The 15,264-nt window shown below is 43.9% G+C and overlaps 2 protein-coding genes across 4 annotated transcripts in view; one reads left to right on the forward strand and one right to left on the reverse strand.

Annotated features, from left to right (window-relative positions):
- nasp (nuclear autoantigenic sperm protein (histone-binding)) lies at positions 1-9,590 on the forward strand. Of its 3 annotated transcripts, XM_015355676.2 has the most exons (15): positions 1-178; positions 1,033-1,074; positions 1,676-1,792; positions 2,198-2,278; positions 3,789-3,898; positions 4,291-4,671; positions 5,353-5,411; positions 5,847-5,923; positions 6,408-6,481; positions 6,859-7,047; positions 7,652-7,824; positions 7,915-7,974; positions 8,219-8,293; positions 8,726-8,857; positions 9,389-9,590. In XM_015355676.2, the coding sequence occupies exons 1-15, from the start codon at positions 141-143 to the stop codon at positions 9,425-9,427; spliced, it is 1,647 nt and encodes a 548-aa protein (XP_015211162.1). In that variant the 5' UTR covers positions 1-140; the 3' UTR covers positions 9,428-9,590. The 3 variants fall into 3 exon arrangements, with proteins under 3 accessions (XP_015211162.1, XP_015211163.1, XP_069050305.1); XM_015355677.2 differs by lacking the exon at positions 4,291-4,671; XM_069194204.1 differs by lacking the exon at positions 4,291-4,671 and having other exon boundaries at positions 5,356-5,411.
- The window catches only part of ccdc17 (coiled-coil domain containing 17), a 27,763-nt gene continuing 22,077 nt past the window's right edge, over positions 9,579-15,264 (reverse strand). The window contains exons 23-31 of the mRNA XM_069194203.1: positions 14,944-15,041; positions 14,461-14,673; positions 14,008-14,188; positions 13,590-13,772; positions 13,060-13,254; positions 11,846-11,914; positions 10,832-10,915; positions 10,268-10,408; positions 9,579-9,903 (exon numbers count right to left, since the gene is read on the reverse strand). Coding sequence (XP_069050304.1) covers positions 9,820-9,903; positions 10,268-10,408; positions 10,832-10,915; positions 11,846-11,914; positions 13,060-13,254; positions 13,590-13,772; positions 14,008-14,188; positions 14,461-14,673; positions 14,944-15,041 — 1,248 coding nt within the window. The 3' untranslated portion in view covers positions 9,579-9,819. The remainder of the gene's footprint in view (positions 9,904-10,267; positions 10,409-10,831; positions 10,916-11,845; positions 11,915-13,059; positions 13,255-13,589; positions 13,773-14,007; positions 14,189-14,460; positions 14,674-14,943; positions 15,042-15,264) is intronic.

Consider the following 15,264-nt stretch of genomic DNA (forward strand, 5'->3'; position numbering starts at 1 on the left):
AGGCGCCAACCAAAAAAAGCGGAGGGACAGAGAGACAAAACTGCCATCTTTTTACGGCAAGCACTACTGTATATATTTCAGTTTGGTATTTAATATTTAAGAACAAGTACTTTTTGCGGTACATTTTTATCCGTGCAATTATGCCAGAAGAAACGCCCGTTCCTTCGACCACGGAAAGGTGAGCCCTTCTTGTTTTTACCGGGAAGGCTTGCAGAGGAACAGTTTTTAGCAAAAGCCAAAAATGAAGCCCGCATTGTAGCTCTGTAGCGAAAGACGTAGTTTTTCTTTCCAGGGCTCAGCTGTTCTCATTATGGCCGTGGTCTGCTTAGCAACTGGGGGGAGTGGGGGTGGAACAGCGTTAGAAAATGGAACTGTTTTTTTTTCCAAGGAAGGGATTTATAAATTTAGGGTGTTTTGTAGCATTTGTTATCTGTTGTGGTTCCGGCAGGCAGTAAGCGTACCTGTGTGTTTGTTCCCGAGAGTTTGAAGCCGCGCGGCGCCTCTTGGCGGGCGCGCGGTGGAGCTGCTGGGTAGGATCGCGCGGCTGCCTGTCTCCCGCCCCGGGCTGCACAAAGCCGAATTTACGTAGGTCCTACTTTCTTAGTCAGCTAAGCACTTTATTTTGTCTTCCCTGGTTTTATTGCGAAAAAACGTCAGTCTCGGAAGGCTTAGTAGTCTTCGATTTGTTTCACAGAGCACCCATTTTCATCCCATCAGTTTAAAACTCGTGGAATGCCTGATAATAGATATTTGATCTGTTTGTGTTTGGGCTTCTTTTGGATGCATACTGGTCACTTACATCCCCTTACTACAGAAACTAGAGAGTTCTGTAGTAATTAGGCTTGTGTTCACTTTTAATCGGTATTTGGAAAGCCTTATGTTTTCAAGTTCAACTTCTGTCCCATATCATTTTGCAATCGGTAAATTAGGCTTCGTGGGTGCTTCACTTATGAGAATTTGAAGAAGAGACGCGAGTCTGTCCGAGTGTACAGGCACTTCAGTACAGTAATCGCGTTTATTTTTACATTTTAGAATGGAGGAAGGTCCGTCTGCTTCGTCTAGCGCTCCAGACAGGTAAGACTGCGAAACCGGTACTACAGCCCCATCAGCTTTCATGTTTCTGTATTAGCTGTGAAGTTGTCTTTGGGGGATAAAGGATGAAGAGAAAAGGGACTGTTCGTCTTTTGGGAACCTACATCTCGTTACTTTGCTTGCATTTCGGGGGCTGTCGGGGCAGACCTCTGTCCTGCAGAAACACTGAACCACTTGAAAGAAACCGGCTGAGGCGCTTTTCTTCCGCGACCGGAGTTTGTCAACATGACTCCCCAGTTATAACTCCGGCGCCTTTCCCAAACTTACGTATGTGTGTGCGTACGATCTCTGATTCAGGGAATTTCCCTGTGCTGTTTAAAGAATTCATCGATCAGGAATGGCAGAAGTAAATTGTCGGGGTCGAACAGGCTTAAAGCCGTCAAGGTAAATTCGTTTTTATAACGGTTTGCTGAACCACTCGTGTAAGCAGCGCGTTGGATGTGCCGTACTCTACACTCCTGTTTAACTCGTCAGCATGGTGGATAACGGTAGTGCACAATCGCTGTCCCTGCTGAATAGCTCTTAAGGCTTGTTGGGGGAACGTCGAGCAGTTCTGATCTGGCGAACCTTGTCCTTTTCACAGCCCCGGCGGTGACGTCATGGAGGAGGCCAAGAAGCTGATTGGCACGGGGAACAGGCACTTGGTGATGGGGGACGTGGTGTCCGCAGTGAATGCCTTCCAGGAAGCCTGTGCCATGCTGTGAGTACCCAGGAGGATCTCCTCATCCCTACGCAGCAGGGCTGTGAGACCGACTCGCATGCCTAACTGCCCCTGAGCTTGGGGAGTAGACGGGGCTGTTATGGACAGCTTTAAGGTCCACTGTAACTTGTTGTAACTGAACATACAATGAATTTGATCCCTTTATAGCTGATAAACATGACATCTGCAGTTTTTGACCACTTCACTGCCATTGGTCATCTTGTTCAATAAGGTTTCCTTCCCGATCCATTGAGCTTTGAAAATGATCTAGACCGTTTTGAACCCATTTCTTATATTGCCTGCTGTGTAAGAACATTCACCCAACACAACCCTGCTGTAAGTTCTACGTAGACACCCCGAGAAGCTGTGCTTGTGTATTAATGACTTTTTTTCCCTCTTTTATAGAGGAAAGAAGTATGGGGACACCGCTGACGAGTGTGCAGAAGCGTTCTTCCTCTGTGGGAAGTCTTTGATAGAATTGGCCAGGTAAGCAGATTTTTTTTGCCTTTTTTTCCCCCCCTACTGTTTGAATAATATACCAAGGGTTTCATTCTGTTCTTGGTATCTGGTGACTTTACAAGTGCTCTTGACCCTAAGTCTTTGCTGCTTTTGTAATAGTGTGCACCTGCAAAATGTTTTTCACTTACTCATAAATGTGAGTTAATTAAGCGAAAGCATCTCATTCAGAAGGGTATTTCAGCAACTGTTGAATTAACCCCAGAGCTGGTTTGACACGGATGTGGGTACCGCTGTGACGACTGCTTCTAAAAATCCTGATTAAATGAGCTCCAGTGGGGACTTGGACAGTAATTCAGCTGTTCAACTAACTTTAACATTGATGGTCCTTTCAGCTTTATCGAGCATCACATGATGTTCCTGTTGATCGCAATTGCTTTATAGTCGAGGTCGGCAATCTTTTAGAAAGGGCATACCAGGAGGTAGCTCATGCACTTGTTCTTATGGCTTTGCATGTCTTTAATACTTTTTTAATGGCCTTCCATACATTTTAGAATAATAAAAATAAGTACACAATTTAATGTGCACATATAAGAATCTAGTGTGATGCCTTGAGTATGCACTGTCCTTCTCCTGAAGCAGTGCTAAATGGTCTGTGTGTCAGGGTATGTTCAGCAAGAAGATAATTGAGTATTTTCACCACAGTGATCATCATTGAGCTCATTTGAATTGACATTTTTCTGATGAATAATACAATAAAACTTTAAGGGTTGGACAGTGTTTCACAATGATCTTTATGAATCCCTTCCATTTTCCAGCCATTGCAGGACAACTGTCAAGTCATCAGAAAATATTTTTTGATGTCGGTTTCTTTCCTCAATATGATGAGGCTTAGTTTAGTCTTCCCCTGTAGTTGTGCCCTGCATGGGTTTTAGTCAGAACATCTCTTCTGGAGATTACATTATTTATCAAGGACCGTTAACTCCTTTGTCCACACACTTCCACGAATACAACACTACTTTTACATCTTTTAATGCCTGACTATCTGTTTAACATCTTTGACCATTTCACATGCATGTCTCTTCACTGATCTAGCAGACCAGCAAGTTTGATAGGCTCTACCTCATCCTTGGAAGTGTTTGTCTGAAAGTCTTTGTGCACTTGATGTGTGACAGACCCATGCACTGGACAACTACAGTCAGGCATAGTTTTATCATTGTTTTTGTGGTTTATTAAAACACATGCTATTATAAGACCCCCGGGTGCTGATAAAGGCACTTGTGCTCCAGATTGCTTTAAAGTAGGACTTGGCATTGGAACTAGTATAATGGTCATGTGATGTGTGTGGCTTCAGGAGGCCTCTGAACTGTAGTGGTTGGGCTGCTCAGAACAGTGATGAATGACATAGAGTGTGCGTCACCTGCCCTTTCCGAACTGCTGTATTGCTTCACTGAAGCACATCAAGCTTCAGTGAAGCTGAGCAGTATCCATATTCCATTAGCGTGAAAGAGGCTGGACTGATGTGACTTTTGTGTTGCAGGATGGAGAATACAGTCCTGGGTAATGCCCTAGAGGGGGTCCCTGAAGAAGAGGTGGAAGAAGGGGAGAAAGCAGATGACTCAAAAGTTGAGAGTGTGGACAATGTTGATGGTGAGTGTGAGACTGGTGCAGATGGGCCTGGTTCTGGGTCTGAAGTAATCCTTCACTGTGCGCCACCTGCCCTCCATGCAGGACTGGATCAGTGAAGGGTACTGTGGCGGCTTTTTGGATAAAAAAAAACAGACATCCTCGTGGGCTTGAATTCAGATGTACAACGTAGGAGTCCTATTCCCTCAACAAATCTTAACTGCGCAGGTCTGACATCTTCTAATGACCGGCCTTGTGCTCTTCTGTTAATGGTGTCTTGGGGGTCCGATGTTGCAGACTTAATTCAGCTGTGACCTAAGCCAGATGTTTAAAAGCTCACCGATGCCACAGACCTTGACTTGTGCAGTGGGTTGTGTAATTCCTGGTTTTGTGCTCCCTGTCTCGTGGTTGTATAGAGAAAACGAGGGACGAGCTTCGAGAGCAGGTCTACGATGCTATGGCAGAAAAGGAAGATGCCAAAACGGAGAATGAGGAGAGCAAGAACAAGCCAGCGGATGGTGAGAAGACAGAAGGAGAAGCTGCCACTGTTTCCAAAGAGGGTCAGACTGAGAGTCCTGCCAAGGAAGCAGAAGAGGTTAAAACCAAGTCCCCTGAAAAGGGTGAGGAAGAGACCACGGCTACCCCAAAGAAACCTGGGGAGGAAGAGCCTGAGAAGAAGGCTGAAGAGAAGACATCGGAAGCGCAGGATGGGAAGGCGGTGGAAGAAAGCGCTGGAGGGAAAAAGGAAGAGCCCTCTGAAGTGGAAGAAGCCGAGGAGGAGATGGAGGAGGGTGAAGGTAAACGGAAGGGGGGGCACTGGTGCAGTTGGGCACAGCAGGAACCGACCACCTGGGAGAAGAACTGGGCGGCTGGGTTAAACTGGTCCTTAAAAACTGAAATGTGAGGGATAAGGAATTGCATGGAAATGACCACTTTCTCTATCCTTTAAGAATAAACCTCACTGTACACTTCTGAGGGGGTTTGTACTTTGAATATCTGTTATCTGTTATCTGTTATCTTCCTGCTTTTCAATCTTTCCTTAGTAGCTTCCTAATTTTAAGAGTTGTGACCTATGTACACTTGGAGGTTGGAAACCACAGTCTTCAGATGTGGTTCAGTGATTTTATGTATAGTTTACTAACTGCAGAAGGTTTTCCAGTACAGTTTGAGTGGATGTTCATTCTAGCAAGTTTAGATTAAGCTTAATGCCTTATTTAGCAATGTTAGCACTAAAATCCACAATTTTTAAACTAGTTTATCCATTTTAAACTGGACACTTTATTTACAAATTGTCTTCATTATTTTTACACATTTGAAGTGTCAAGTCCTGATGGTTTTTTTGCCTCAGATATGGTGCAAGTGCCATATCCTAATATTGTTAATTGTAGAGACGTTAAGCACTCAAATTCCCTAAAACAGTTTAGATACATTCTTTAAAACAGACACTAGAGAGCTGTGAAATTCCCCTGTCATTTCAGGAGGTGAGGAGGAGGAAGATGATGATGATAACGATGGAGAAGGCACAGCAGAGGATAAGGTGAGTTGTCCAGTAGAATTTGCAGCCGCCTACCCCAATTCATTATAGATGGATACTTTATTGATCCTGTGAGGGAATTTGCAGTGCAACAGCAGCTTAACACAGCCACAGTGTAACAAATTATATAATAGTACAGTACATACAATATAATACAAGAGTTACTCACAGTCCGGACACGCAAAGAACAGACTAGAACAGAACAGTACACAGGAAAATTGTATCACACATATGAATATAAATATAGATGTAAATGTATTGCACAGGTCCCTGGCATATATTGCACAAAATACGGTTGTAAACGGGGAAAAGAAAAAGAAAGATCCACTACTCTGAAAGGTTTGTCTGTTTTTGAGCATCCCTCTGTTACTGACAGAAGTGGCTCTGTCTCCAAGGCTTTAAGTGAGGCTTGTCTTGTGACCCTTTCCATCCCTGCAGGACAGTGAAGAGGAGGAGGTTGGCAACCTGCAGCTGGCCTGGGAGATGTTGGAGGTTGCCAAGGTCATCTACAAAAGGTAAGTGAGGTGCAGATGAGTAACATGGGCTCACAGACTGTAGGCAACTCTTACTGTTCCAGATACTGTGATACTGTTGATTGACTTTGATGTATAAATCACCTTTTCTGGCACCTTATGGTGGAAAACTTATTTTTTAGAAATTTTAGAACACAAACATCCAGTGTGTTAAAACTTCTCTATGTAGTCTGTGTTTTAAAGTACAGCATTCCTCATGTGCCTGTTGTAATGAGAAATAGTTTGTAAATACTGTATGTACATTGTACATTGGCCCATCATGGTTGGAAACGGTGCTCATTCATCTTTTTCCATTTTGAAAGCATGGCTTTGTTGCTTCAGTAATTGCAGGTATAAACGCTTCGATATGATCTCCAATGGGTCTTCAGAGTTACCAGATTACTTGTCAACTGCAGTGAATGGCATTTAGGTTTGTTGGTTAAATTGTACATTTTGGATATGTGATGCCATATGTTTTGTTCCACAGAAAGGATAACAAAGATGATCAGTTGATGGCAGCCCAGGCACATCTGAAGCTGGGAGAAGTTAGTGTTGAATCAGGTATGTGCTGGGGATATTGCTGGTTCATGGAGTGTTATGGGTTCAGTTAAACAGTCTGTTGGTTGATGTGCAATGATATACTGGAAGTCTGTATTGGATGCATTTAGAAACATAAATACTGAATTGACAAAGCTGTATTTTATAAGAAGATGCATTTTAGTACAGTTCAGCTAACCTTAGTCAACTATTCTGTGGATTTCTGGAAAAATTGCAAAAGGAGGAAGTTTTCAGCTACTAGAATGTCCATATTTTAGTTAACTGTTGGAGAGGATTGAGGATAAGTTTGTGTGGTGTAATGTAAACTCGTTGTCATATCTATGTCCTCATAATTTTTGAGGAGCTCTGGGTATTTAGGTAGTGATGACTTTCTTCTGCAGGGAACTATGTCCAGGCACTGGAGGACTTTCAAGAGTGCTTGTCCATCCAGCTGAAGCACCTGCTGCCCCACAGCCGCCTGCTTGCGGAGACGCACTACCAGCTGGGACTCGCCTATGGTTATACCAACCAGTACGACCTCTCCATTCAGCACTTCACCAGCTCTGTCCAGGTCATTGAGAGCCGCCTGGGTAAGCCTTTTTTGACTCCTCAGGGACCCCAGAAACAAGCCTTTCACTACAAACTTGGAAATGTCTAAAATCAACACTTGTGCTCTGCATCTGCACTTTGTTTTAACGGCTGAACTACAGATAAGATCATTGTTTCAGGTTTTGTTTAAACTGTTGGAATTTCAATTTTTATCAGGGTCTTTCAGACAAAATGGCTTAATATTTATTGGTTAATTTTAACATGGTCTCAAACTTGGAAACCTCCAGAATTATTCATTGATTCTGCAAGGGGGATTTTTTTTTTAAGTGAGTAATTGGGAACATGATGTTCAGCAGGAATAATATTGGGTACTGGTACTCCGCACCCTCTCCCAAGCTTTGTTCTGATCTGTGTAACTGGTTGCTATGACTGTTGTATGTATTGGAGCTAGTGCTCTTTCCTCAAAATATGTAGAGGAAGAGGAGGATCCCAAGAGACCCATTTCTGAATAGGTAGCCCTCAGTCATGACCATGATGAAAACTGAACCAGTACATAAATGGTGTAAATGACCTAAAACTAGATGTAAATGCCAAAAATACTATTATTGGTCTGTGCGGTTCTCTTATCTGGCTTTATATGTGCAGCCATGCTTCAGGAGGCCATTGATAAGGCAGAAGGTGCGGGAAGCCCCACCGATCAGCAGAAAGAGATGGAAGAATTGAAACAGCTTCTGCCTGACATCAGGGAGAAGATAGAGGATGCCAAGGAAAGCCAGAAGACTGCTAGTGTGGCATCAGAAGCTATCCAGCAGACCCTGGTAGGTTTTAGGGTTATTTTAAAGATTAATGTATGAGGGAGTGGGGCAGGGGCATGATGCAGAAGCTAACTCTTCCTCTCCCAACACTAGTCTGGAAGCTCCTCATCTTCTGGATTTGTGGGAGAAAATGGAGGGCCCTCTGCATCCATAGTAAGTATCTAAAGAAATTATCCCAGTGTATTTAATGGCACTAGCCTCCAGAGCAAGATTACTTCGTGCATCATAAGATTTAGTAAGGAATAAAATTGGTATCCCTGTTGAGTTTAACTTCAAAGTTCTTAAGATTTCTGTAATTGGACCCAGAGTGGACTGTATGTTGTGTGGTATATAAAACTTACAGGTAAATCTATACTTCAGTTTCCTCTAAAGGTTCTGCACTGTTTCACTTTCTCAGATCCCAGTGAAACCAGCTGATGGAGCCTCTTCTTCCAAGTCTGTCACAGACATCTCCCATCTGGTCAGGAAGAAGGTTTGTGTGTAGTTTGACTGACCTGTTGCCAGCATAGTGTTGCGGTAGTGCATGATGACAAACTGCAACTGGTGAAAGAACGGACCTGGAAATTCTTCACCTATGCTCTAACTTGTTGAGTTTACATTTTAGTATATAAAGAATCCTTTGCTGGTAGTGTTGCAGTGTGACAGTGAATGATGTTTAGGGGAATTTGGACCATGAATGTGAAGAGCAGTGTACACTGGTTATTTCTTCCAGGTGTCTATGGCTATAAATGTGAAGGTTGTGTTGTGGGATGTTAGATGCTGTGTCCTGATTACTTTTGTTTGCCAAGGTGTGGCAAGTTGTTTTGGCTTGACTGTGGCGATGTTGGCTTTAGGCGTACGTCTTGTCCACCCATAGGGAAACGGGCTTAATTAAACCAATTCTGTACTGCTTTGTCCTCCACAGAGGAAACCCGAGGAGGAGAGCCCGTTAAAGAACAGTGACGCTAAAAAGCCCAAACAGGAGACCGCAGTTAATGGCAGTGGAGACTGTGCCAGCAACGACAATGGAGTCGAGGAGAAAATGGAGCAGGATGAGGCGAGTGATAGGCTTGATGTTCATTCTCTGTAAGGATGGGGATTAGCTTGCTGTGTAACCTAAACCCTGCAGTGGATGTGGCTCTTGAAAAGAGGACTTTGAGGTGCCATTTCAGTGTGGAACAGGCTATGTTGATTGGGTAGGTTATGTGAGTGTTAAAATGGGTGGCTTTGGACTTTAAATTGGAAGGTTGTGACTTTCATTCAAGTGTATCCTCAGGGAAGTTCCTTTTACTCCAGTTGCTCTGCTCCACCCACTTGTATAAATGGGTTACTGGAATTGCTGGGTAGCCATGGGAAGTGGCCTAACTAAAAGCAGTCAAAGTATGCAATGGGCCTCTAGGCTAAAGTATGGGCTTCATCTCCCAAAATTGGTATTCATTACCTAGTGATTTTTTTTTTTTTAAATAAGTATATCGCAAGGCCCTGAAGCCAGCTGGCAGAGGTTGTTGGAGCCGTCTTCTGGTCTGTGGTGTGGCTGGCCAGCACCGAGAGCCAGACAGTGGGCACTGAGCCTTTCTTTTCCCCTCAGCCTGTGAAGCCAGCGGCCCCAGTGGAGACGTCGGCGTGATGGAGCTTCCTGAAGATGGCAGTTCTCTCTCCCCACCAGCACGTCCACTCCCTCCTCCCCACCTTACAGCTGTGTGTCTTGTAAATAAAGTATTTTCAGTCCTTTTTTAACTTTCATTTTGTAAAACTGTAGGAAATTTCAATAAAGCGTATTTGCAAAACTACTTTTTATTGTAACTGGTCATTACAAAATGTTCAAGGTATTTGTGAATGGGTTTAATATGCAGATGTGGTAATACTTAATATTGGACACTAGTCCTTTATTTAATCCACTTAGTTGGATCAAAAATAACTTGATTTTGCAGTTTCTTGGTCCTTTATCATATTAATGGAAACGGGTTCCTGGGAGGTAGAAGGGCTGATGTAGGATCAGGGTTTGTCCACGGAGCTGGCTTAATCGCTGCTCTCTTCCTGCCCGAGATGAAGCCGCAGTGGACCAGTTTCTTTAGATCCAGTTTCCAGGGACTGGTAAATTAGCTACAAGGCAATTGTATAGAATGTTAATATTGATCAAACTGACAATTTCATAAGTGTCCAGCCATGTATATGCCCTTGCATTAGTCTGATACTCAAGTTTACAAATGAGTAAAGTAATTTAGTCTGCCAAGCACATATAGGTAAAGAGCTTTTGTAAATGGTGGGTTTTTTTTGTTAGCTGTGTGTTTTGTAATCCAATTTTCAGAAATGCACAACATGATAGTTGCAACTATTTGGAAAGCTACCTTCCTCTTCTACAGAGATTGGGAATAGAACCCTTGAAGAGAATCCTGCCAGTGTTCTCTTGCTGAATGTGTGCTGCGGGCTCAGGATCAAGTCTGTGTGACTATGTTGGCGTGCTCACCTGTTTGAATCGGGCAGACAGCTGATGGGAGAACTGATCCCACAGGTACGCAGGAGGAATCAGCTGGGAGAGGGGTGCTTTGCTGGGCTGGGGACTATAGAAGTCTCTCTGAGCAGAGGGCAGCTGGGATAAGTTAGTGTCCTACAACAAAGGAAACCTTTTAATAGATTACACCTATACAAAAACTAGTGTATTCAACAGGAACAAGTAACAGTTTCCCATATACCAGTGGAGTGTACTGTGGCTTTCTAGAGTATAGCAAATGCAGTATGTTGTACTTAAAACTGTTTTTGCAGTAAGGAGTGGTTAATGTACACACCACAGAACTGGAACAAGTAGAAGTGAATATACATGCTGAAAATTTAAAAATTTTAGCTATGGACCTTGTGAGTTCCTTTTTATTTCTCAATGTGGCATTACATAGCATTCACTTCTTTTGCATGGCACACACTGATGCAACCCTACCCATTCAAACCAATCCTCGAAACTGCTCTAAACTGGGAAGAGTAGACTGAAGTATGATGCTCCATCCAGCAGGTTCTGAGTGGCCGTTTGCTGCTGTACCTTGTCGCCGCAGAGCGCCAGCTCCTCGTCTCTCCTTCCATCTGCGATCCGCACAAACACGGAAGCCCCCCTCAGCAGCTGCACCTGGAGGGGCCACAGACAGGTGTCTCACTGGACTGACTGCAGTGCTGCTGCCATGTTGGGCGAATTGCACTGATTGTTTGCAGCACAACTCCATTCAGATGATATTAAACAAGATTAAACACATTTCATTAGTTTTGTTGGAGAAAACTTTAAAATATCTCATCTTCACTGTTAGAGATATATAAGGGTAGGTCTTTTTGGTGTTATATCTTCATCCATCCATTTTCTAACTGCTTTTTCCAGTTAGCAGGGAAGCTGGAGCCTATTCTGACCAGCAACAGGTAGGATACACACACTTATACCAGTGAGTAGCCAGGTATCCTTCCAGTATATCCTTGGTTTGTGGAAGGAAACCCACACAAACACAGGGAGAAGATGAGATCCCTTCATTAGGAATTTGTCTTTTTGCATAGCCCATCTTGCTCTCCATGAGACCCACAGCCAGGGAGAGAAGCTTGGGGTCAGAGCACAGGGTCAGCCATTTATACAGTGCCCCTGGAGCAATTGGGGTTAGGGGCCTTGCTCAGGGGCCCAAAGGAGTAGGATTCCTCTGCAGGCCGAACGAACCGGCAACCTTCCAGCCACAGGCGCAGATCCTTAGCCACAGAGCCACCGCACCGCACAAACCCCACTCAGATAGCAGCCCAGGAATTAAACCCAGGGCCCCAGCGCTGCCAGGCAGCAATGTCATCCACTGCGCCACCATGCTGCCTGTCTTAGTGAGAGGATAAAGGACAAGAACAGCCCAATATGACAAGCTTGTTTTTCAAAAAAGCTATCCAATTTATCATTCAGAGTCGTGCATGAGCTAAGTCCTGATTACCTAACAGAGCGTTCTCAAAAACCCAGAGCAGAAAGCAACAGCAGTACAATTCAAGGAAATTAAATGAAATACCCCTGATGAAAACAATTATTATATTGAAGACCAACCTGATTCTTTTGTCTCAGGTCTTCAAGGATGCTGTGGCAGTCTCCCTGAGCCAGTGCTTTGAGCACATCCTGTGAGAAAAGAAAACAAAATCCTAAATATGCAGAAATCTCTTGAATGTGCTTTAGACATGACACGTTGCTTTTAATAGTTATGTATTATTAATTATATTAATTGTTTGAGTGGTAGGTATGTTTGTTTTTTTCAACGTTTTAACATGTAAGACACATGATTTCTGAGCCACAAAGTCATCTGAGCCCTGAGTGTCTTAGCAAGAAGAGGATATTAATTTTTAAATAAGTGCCAATGAATTCATTTTCCAGGCCTCTCCTCAATAAACTCTACGAAACTTATGATTTGCAGGGCCACACAGCCAGAATTTTATACCTGTATAGTGGCAACTCACAAGGTGAGGCGCCAGATAGGTTACAGGCAATCTCAAACTGTCCCTGCACCCATTCAGCCTCCTAGTCAATAAACCACCCGTTCTAACCTCAATAGAGTCATTGAGGGAAAATTTGAAGATGAGGCTCTCTGCACTTTTAGATACAATTTTATGTTGTTGCAGCTTTAGGTGACTGAGAAGTGTCTCTTAGATTTCAGATAAAGTTTGCAGCAGCATTGCAGTCACTGGTAACTGCAGAAAGGTGCCATTGATCAGAAACTGTAGACACTATTCTATTGCACAGATCTGTGCATCTTTGAAAAAGTGCTGTAGCTGCCAACCCATAGCCTTATGCAGTGGTCCAGTGGATTCTGCTGATTCACGTATTTTAACATTTCTACTTTTGTTTTAGACCAATATGGTCCTAACACGTATAAGTACAAGCGATACACTTGTCCCTTGTAGAAATCAGCTCACTTTCGCTGTTTTCTCATGAGTGTTGCGTTTGCAGTTGCCAAACTGTAGAGCAAGGTTTGGAAGACACTGTGATGTCAGATAGCCAGCAGGATTATTACCAGTCTACCAATCCCTGAGATACGAGAACCCACCCACAAATTTATCAACACTGGCACTGAAACAACAGGGAGCTTGAGAACAAATGAAAAGACAGGGAATGCCACCCTGCAATTCACATTTTCAATTAAGAACACTGTCATTGTAATGGATATGTGACATATTAAAACCACTGTACCTGTGCTCTACAGAACACCACTGATAACTAATAGGCACTGAGTTAATAACCTTAGTTCCAGCTCTACCCAATATCCTGACCTGTGATGGGGCGCCTTGGTAGAGTGGTATCTGATAGCGGTCAGTGTTGCAGTACCCCTGGGTAAAGACAGGCAGGGCTGCCCAGGCTTGGCCTCCCAGACTGTAGGTGAGGGTCTCACTCTGGACTTTCACAGACACCTCGTGCAGGTGGATAATCACTGTCAATTGTGGGTGGTGCCTCCTTCTGGGGAAACACTAGAGCACAGACAGGAAGTGAGAACATGAGCAGAGGTAATTACTGTATGAGCACTGGTTTCTCCTGGATTACCTCCATTATGTCAAAATAACTTTCCCCTTCCTCCCAACATCCTGAACAGTAAAGGAACAATTAACAGTTTATTCCATGCTGAAAGGAAAAGAAAAGAGACACAACAATTCGGCTGTGGACCCTTCTTCAGGAACCAATTAAATGAAGTGTGCGGCAGTAGATGACGGTTCAGTTTTTTGTTTCCTTTTCGACCTCTTCTTTTGTTTAAGTCATTGCTCTTTTTATCAACGGTTTCCCCTCCATTAATGTTAAACTGTATTACCTTAAACCCATCAAGCCACTGGGGGGCACTCTGGCCACTGTTAAAGTCCAGCTCCTGGAAAACAGCAGGTTTATCGTATTTTACCCACGATGCTCCACGGTAAAATGCGCCTGGGGGGGTGAAGGAGCAGAGCGCTAGTGTGAAGGCTGACCAGGGCAGGTTCAGCCCCCTGTCCAGTGACACCTAGGAAACAGCACAGGACACAGAGTGAGAGACTCTCACAGGACAAGTGTGGCATCACAGCCCTGAGCCAAACCCTATAGTCCTGCCTGGCTCCCACCACTCACTGCTGTGAAAAATCACTTGCACAAACAGAAATGAAAGGGATTTGGTTTTTCAGTTCTGTATAACGAAGTGTTGTGTTGAAGTGCTGAAGAATCATCCTAATGAGACAAGGCAGGGGGACGGGGGGACTCACCTTCACCCCAAAGGAGCTGAGATACCGTGACACCAAGCTCAGGTTAAAAGGCAAGGGTTTGCTGTCTATCATGCGGCTCAGTTTCTGTCTGATCCAACCATGGATCTCTGTATCAGACTTAAGTTCTGCTCCCTGACTCCCAGCAATGAGGAAGACAATCTCTCGGACCAGGACAACAGATCTGCGAAGGGGAAGGACAAAGGAGATCATACGGGTAGGAATAGAGACAGGGCTGGATTAGATAAGTAGAACAGGAAACTACTTAGGAAAGGCATACTGGAAAAGTATACAGACTACTGGATACTAAAGATCCATAATACCACGTACAAAGTCTCTCTGCAGTGGACTCTGCACGAAGTATTTTGGTACAAGGCTGAGTGTGCAAACTGAGACAGTGTTACTACTGGCACAACTGGCACTTTTCCCCTTATCAAATAAGATGCTAAGTCTCACCTGTTGCTCATGGCTGAGAGCAGGCAGGCCTCTCCCTGGCTTGGTTTGGCAGAATGGGAATAATACCCCCCATCGGAGTACCCTGGCCGGGGCAGGAACAGCCCCAGTCTCTCCCAGTCTGCCTCGGGCACAGTACTGCGCATCAGGGTTTGTCCATTATTGTCCACGGGGGCTCTCACCAGACGCACCAGCAGAGTCGCACAGGGCACATACCTGCAAAGAGGATGTGTGCTGCATACAGGACTTTCCAGTGCACTTCATTTATTGCATTGCATGCATGCTGTGTCCCAGTCACACAAACTACTATGTGTTATATTATGTGTGTGCTTTGTATTGTCAAGACAAAGGAGAGTACTGAGTTATACAGTGTGTAGAACACAATACTCTCCTGTACAATGTTTTTATATAATAAGGTAACTGGAACATTTGTGAGACAATTTATCAAATCAATCAAATAAGTCAATGATCCTCGTCATACAGTACCTGCCCTGCGTACTCAGTGCGCTGGTGGACAGGGGCTTGTCGGGGTCAGGGCCATTGTGGTACAGTCTGAGCTGATGTCCCCCTTCATTTAATGAGATCTGCAGAGCAAAAGCTTTGCAAAATGTAGATCCATGACTGGAAAGCAGAGCTCTAGTTTATGAAAATCCTGTATAATATATAATTTAATCCAGGGTTTACATACACATGCTGTAAATCTCTTTTTGATTTTTTTTTATTGTATTCCTTATTTTCATGCTAAATAATCTCCAGCCCCAACAGCTGTCATGCATGCCATATACATGACGGATCTTTGTGTCTTTT

Source organism: Lepisosteus oculatus, chromosome 9 (assembly GCF_040954835.1).
Source record: "Lepisosteus oculatus isolate fLepOcu1 chromosome 9, fLepOcu1.hap2, whole genome shotgun sequence".
Lineage (NCBI taxonomy): Eukaryota > Metazoa > Chordata > Actinopteri > Semionotiformes > Lepisosteidae > Lepisosteus > Lepisosteus oculatus.

Bases quoted from the DNA above. Each gene is read 5' to 3' on its own strand.
- nasp (XM_015355676.2), top strand. From the start codon at position 141: ATGCCAGAAGAAACGCCCGTTCCTTCGACCACGGAAAG. The intron at 2,279-3,788 runs GTAAGCAGATTT...TTTGTGTTGCAG, and splicing joins TCTTTGATAGAATTGGCCAG to GATGGAGAATACAGTCCTGG. The intron at 3,899-4,290 runs GTGAGTGTGAGA...GTGGTTGTATAG, and splicing joins GAGTGTGGACAATGTTGATG to AGAAAACGAGGGACGAGCTT.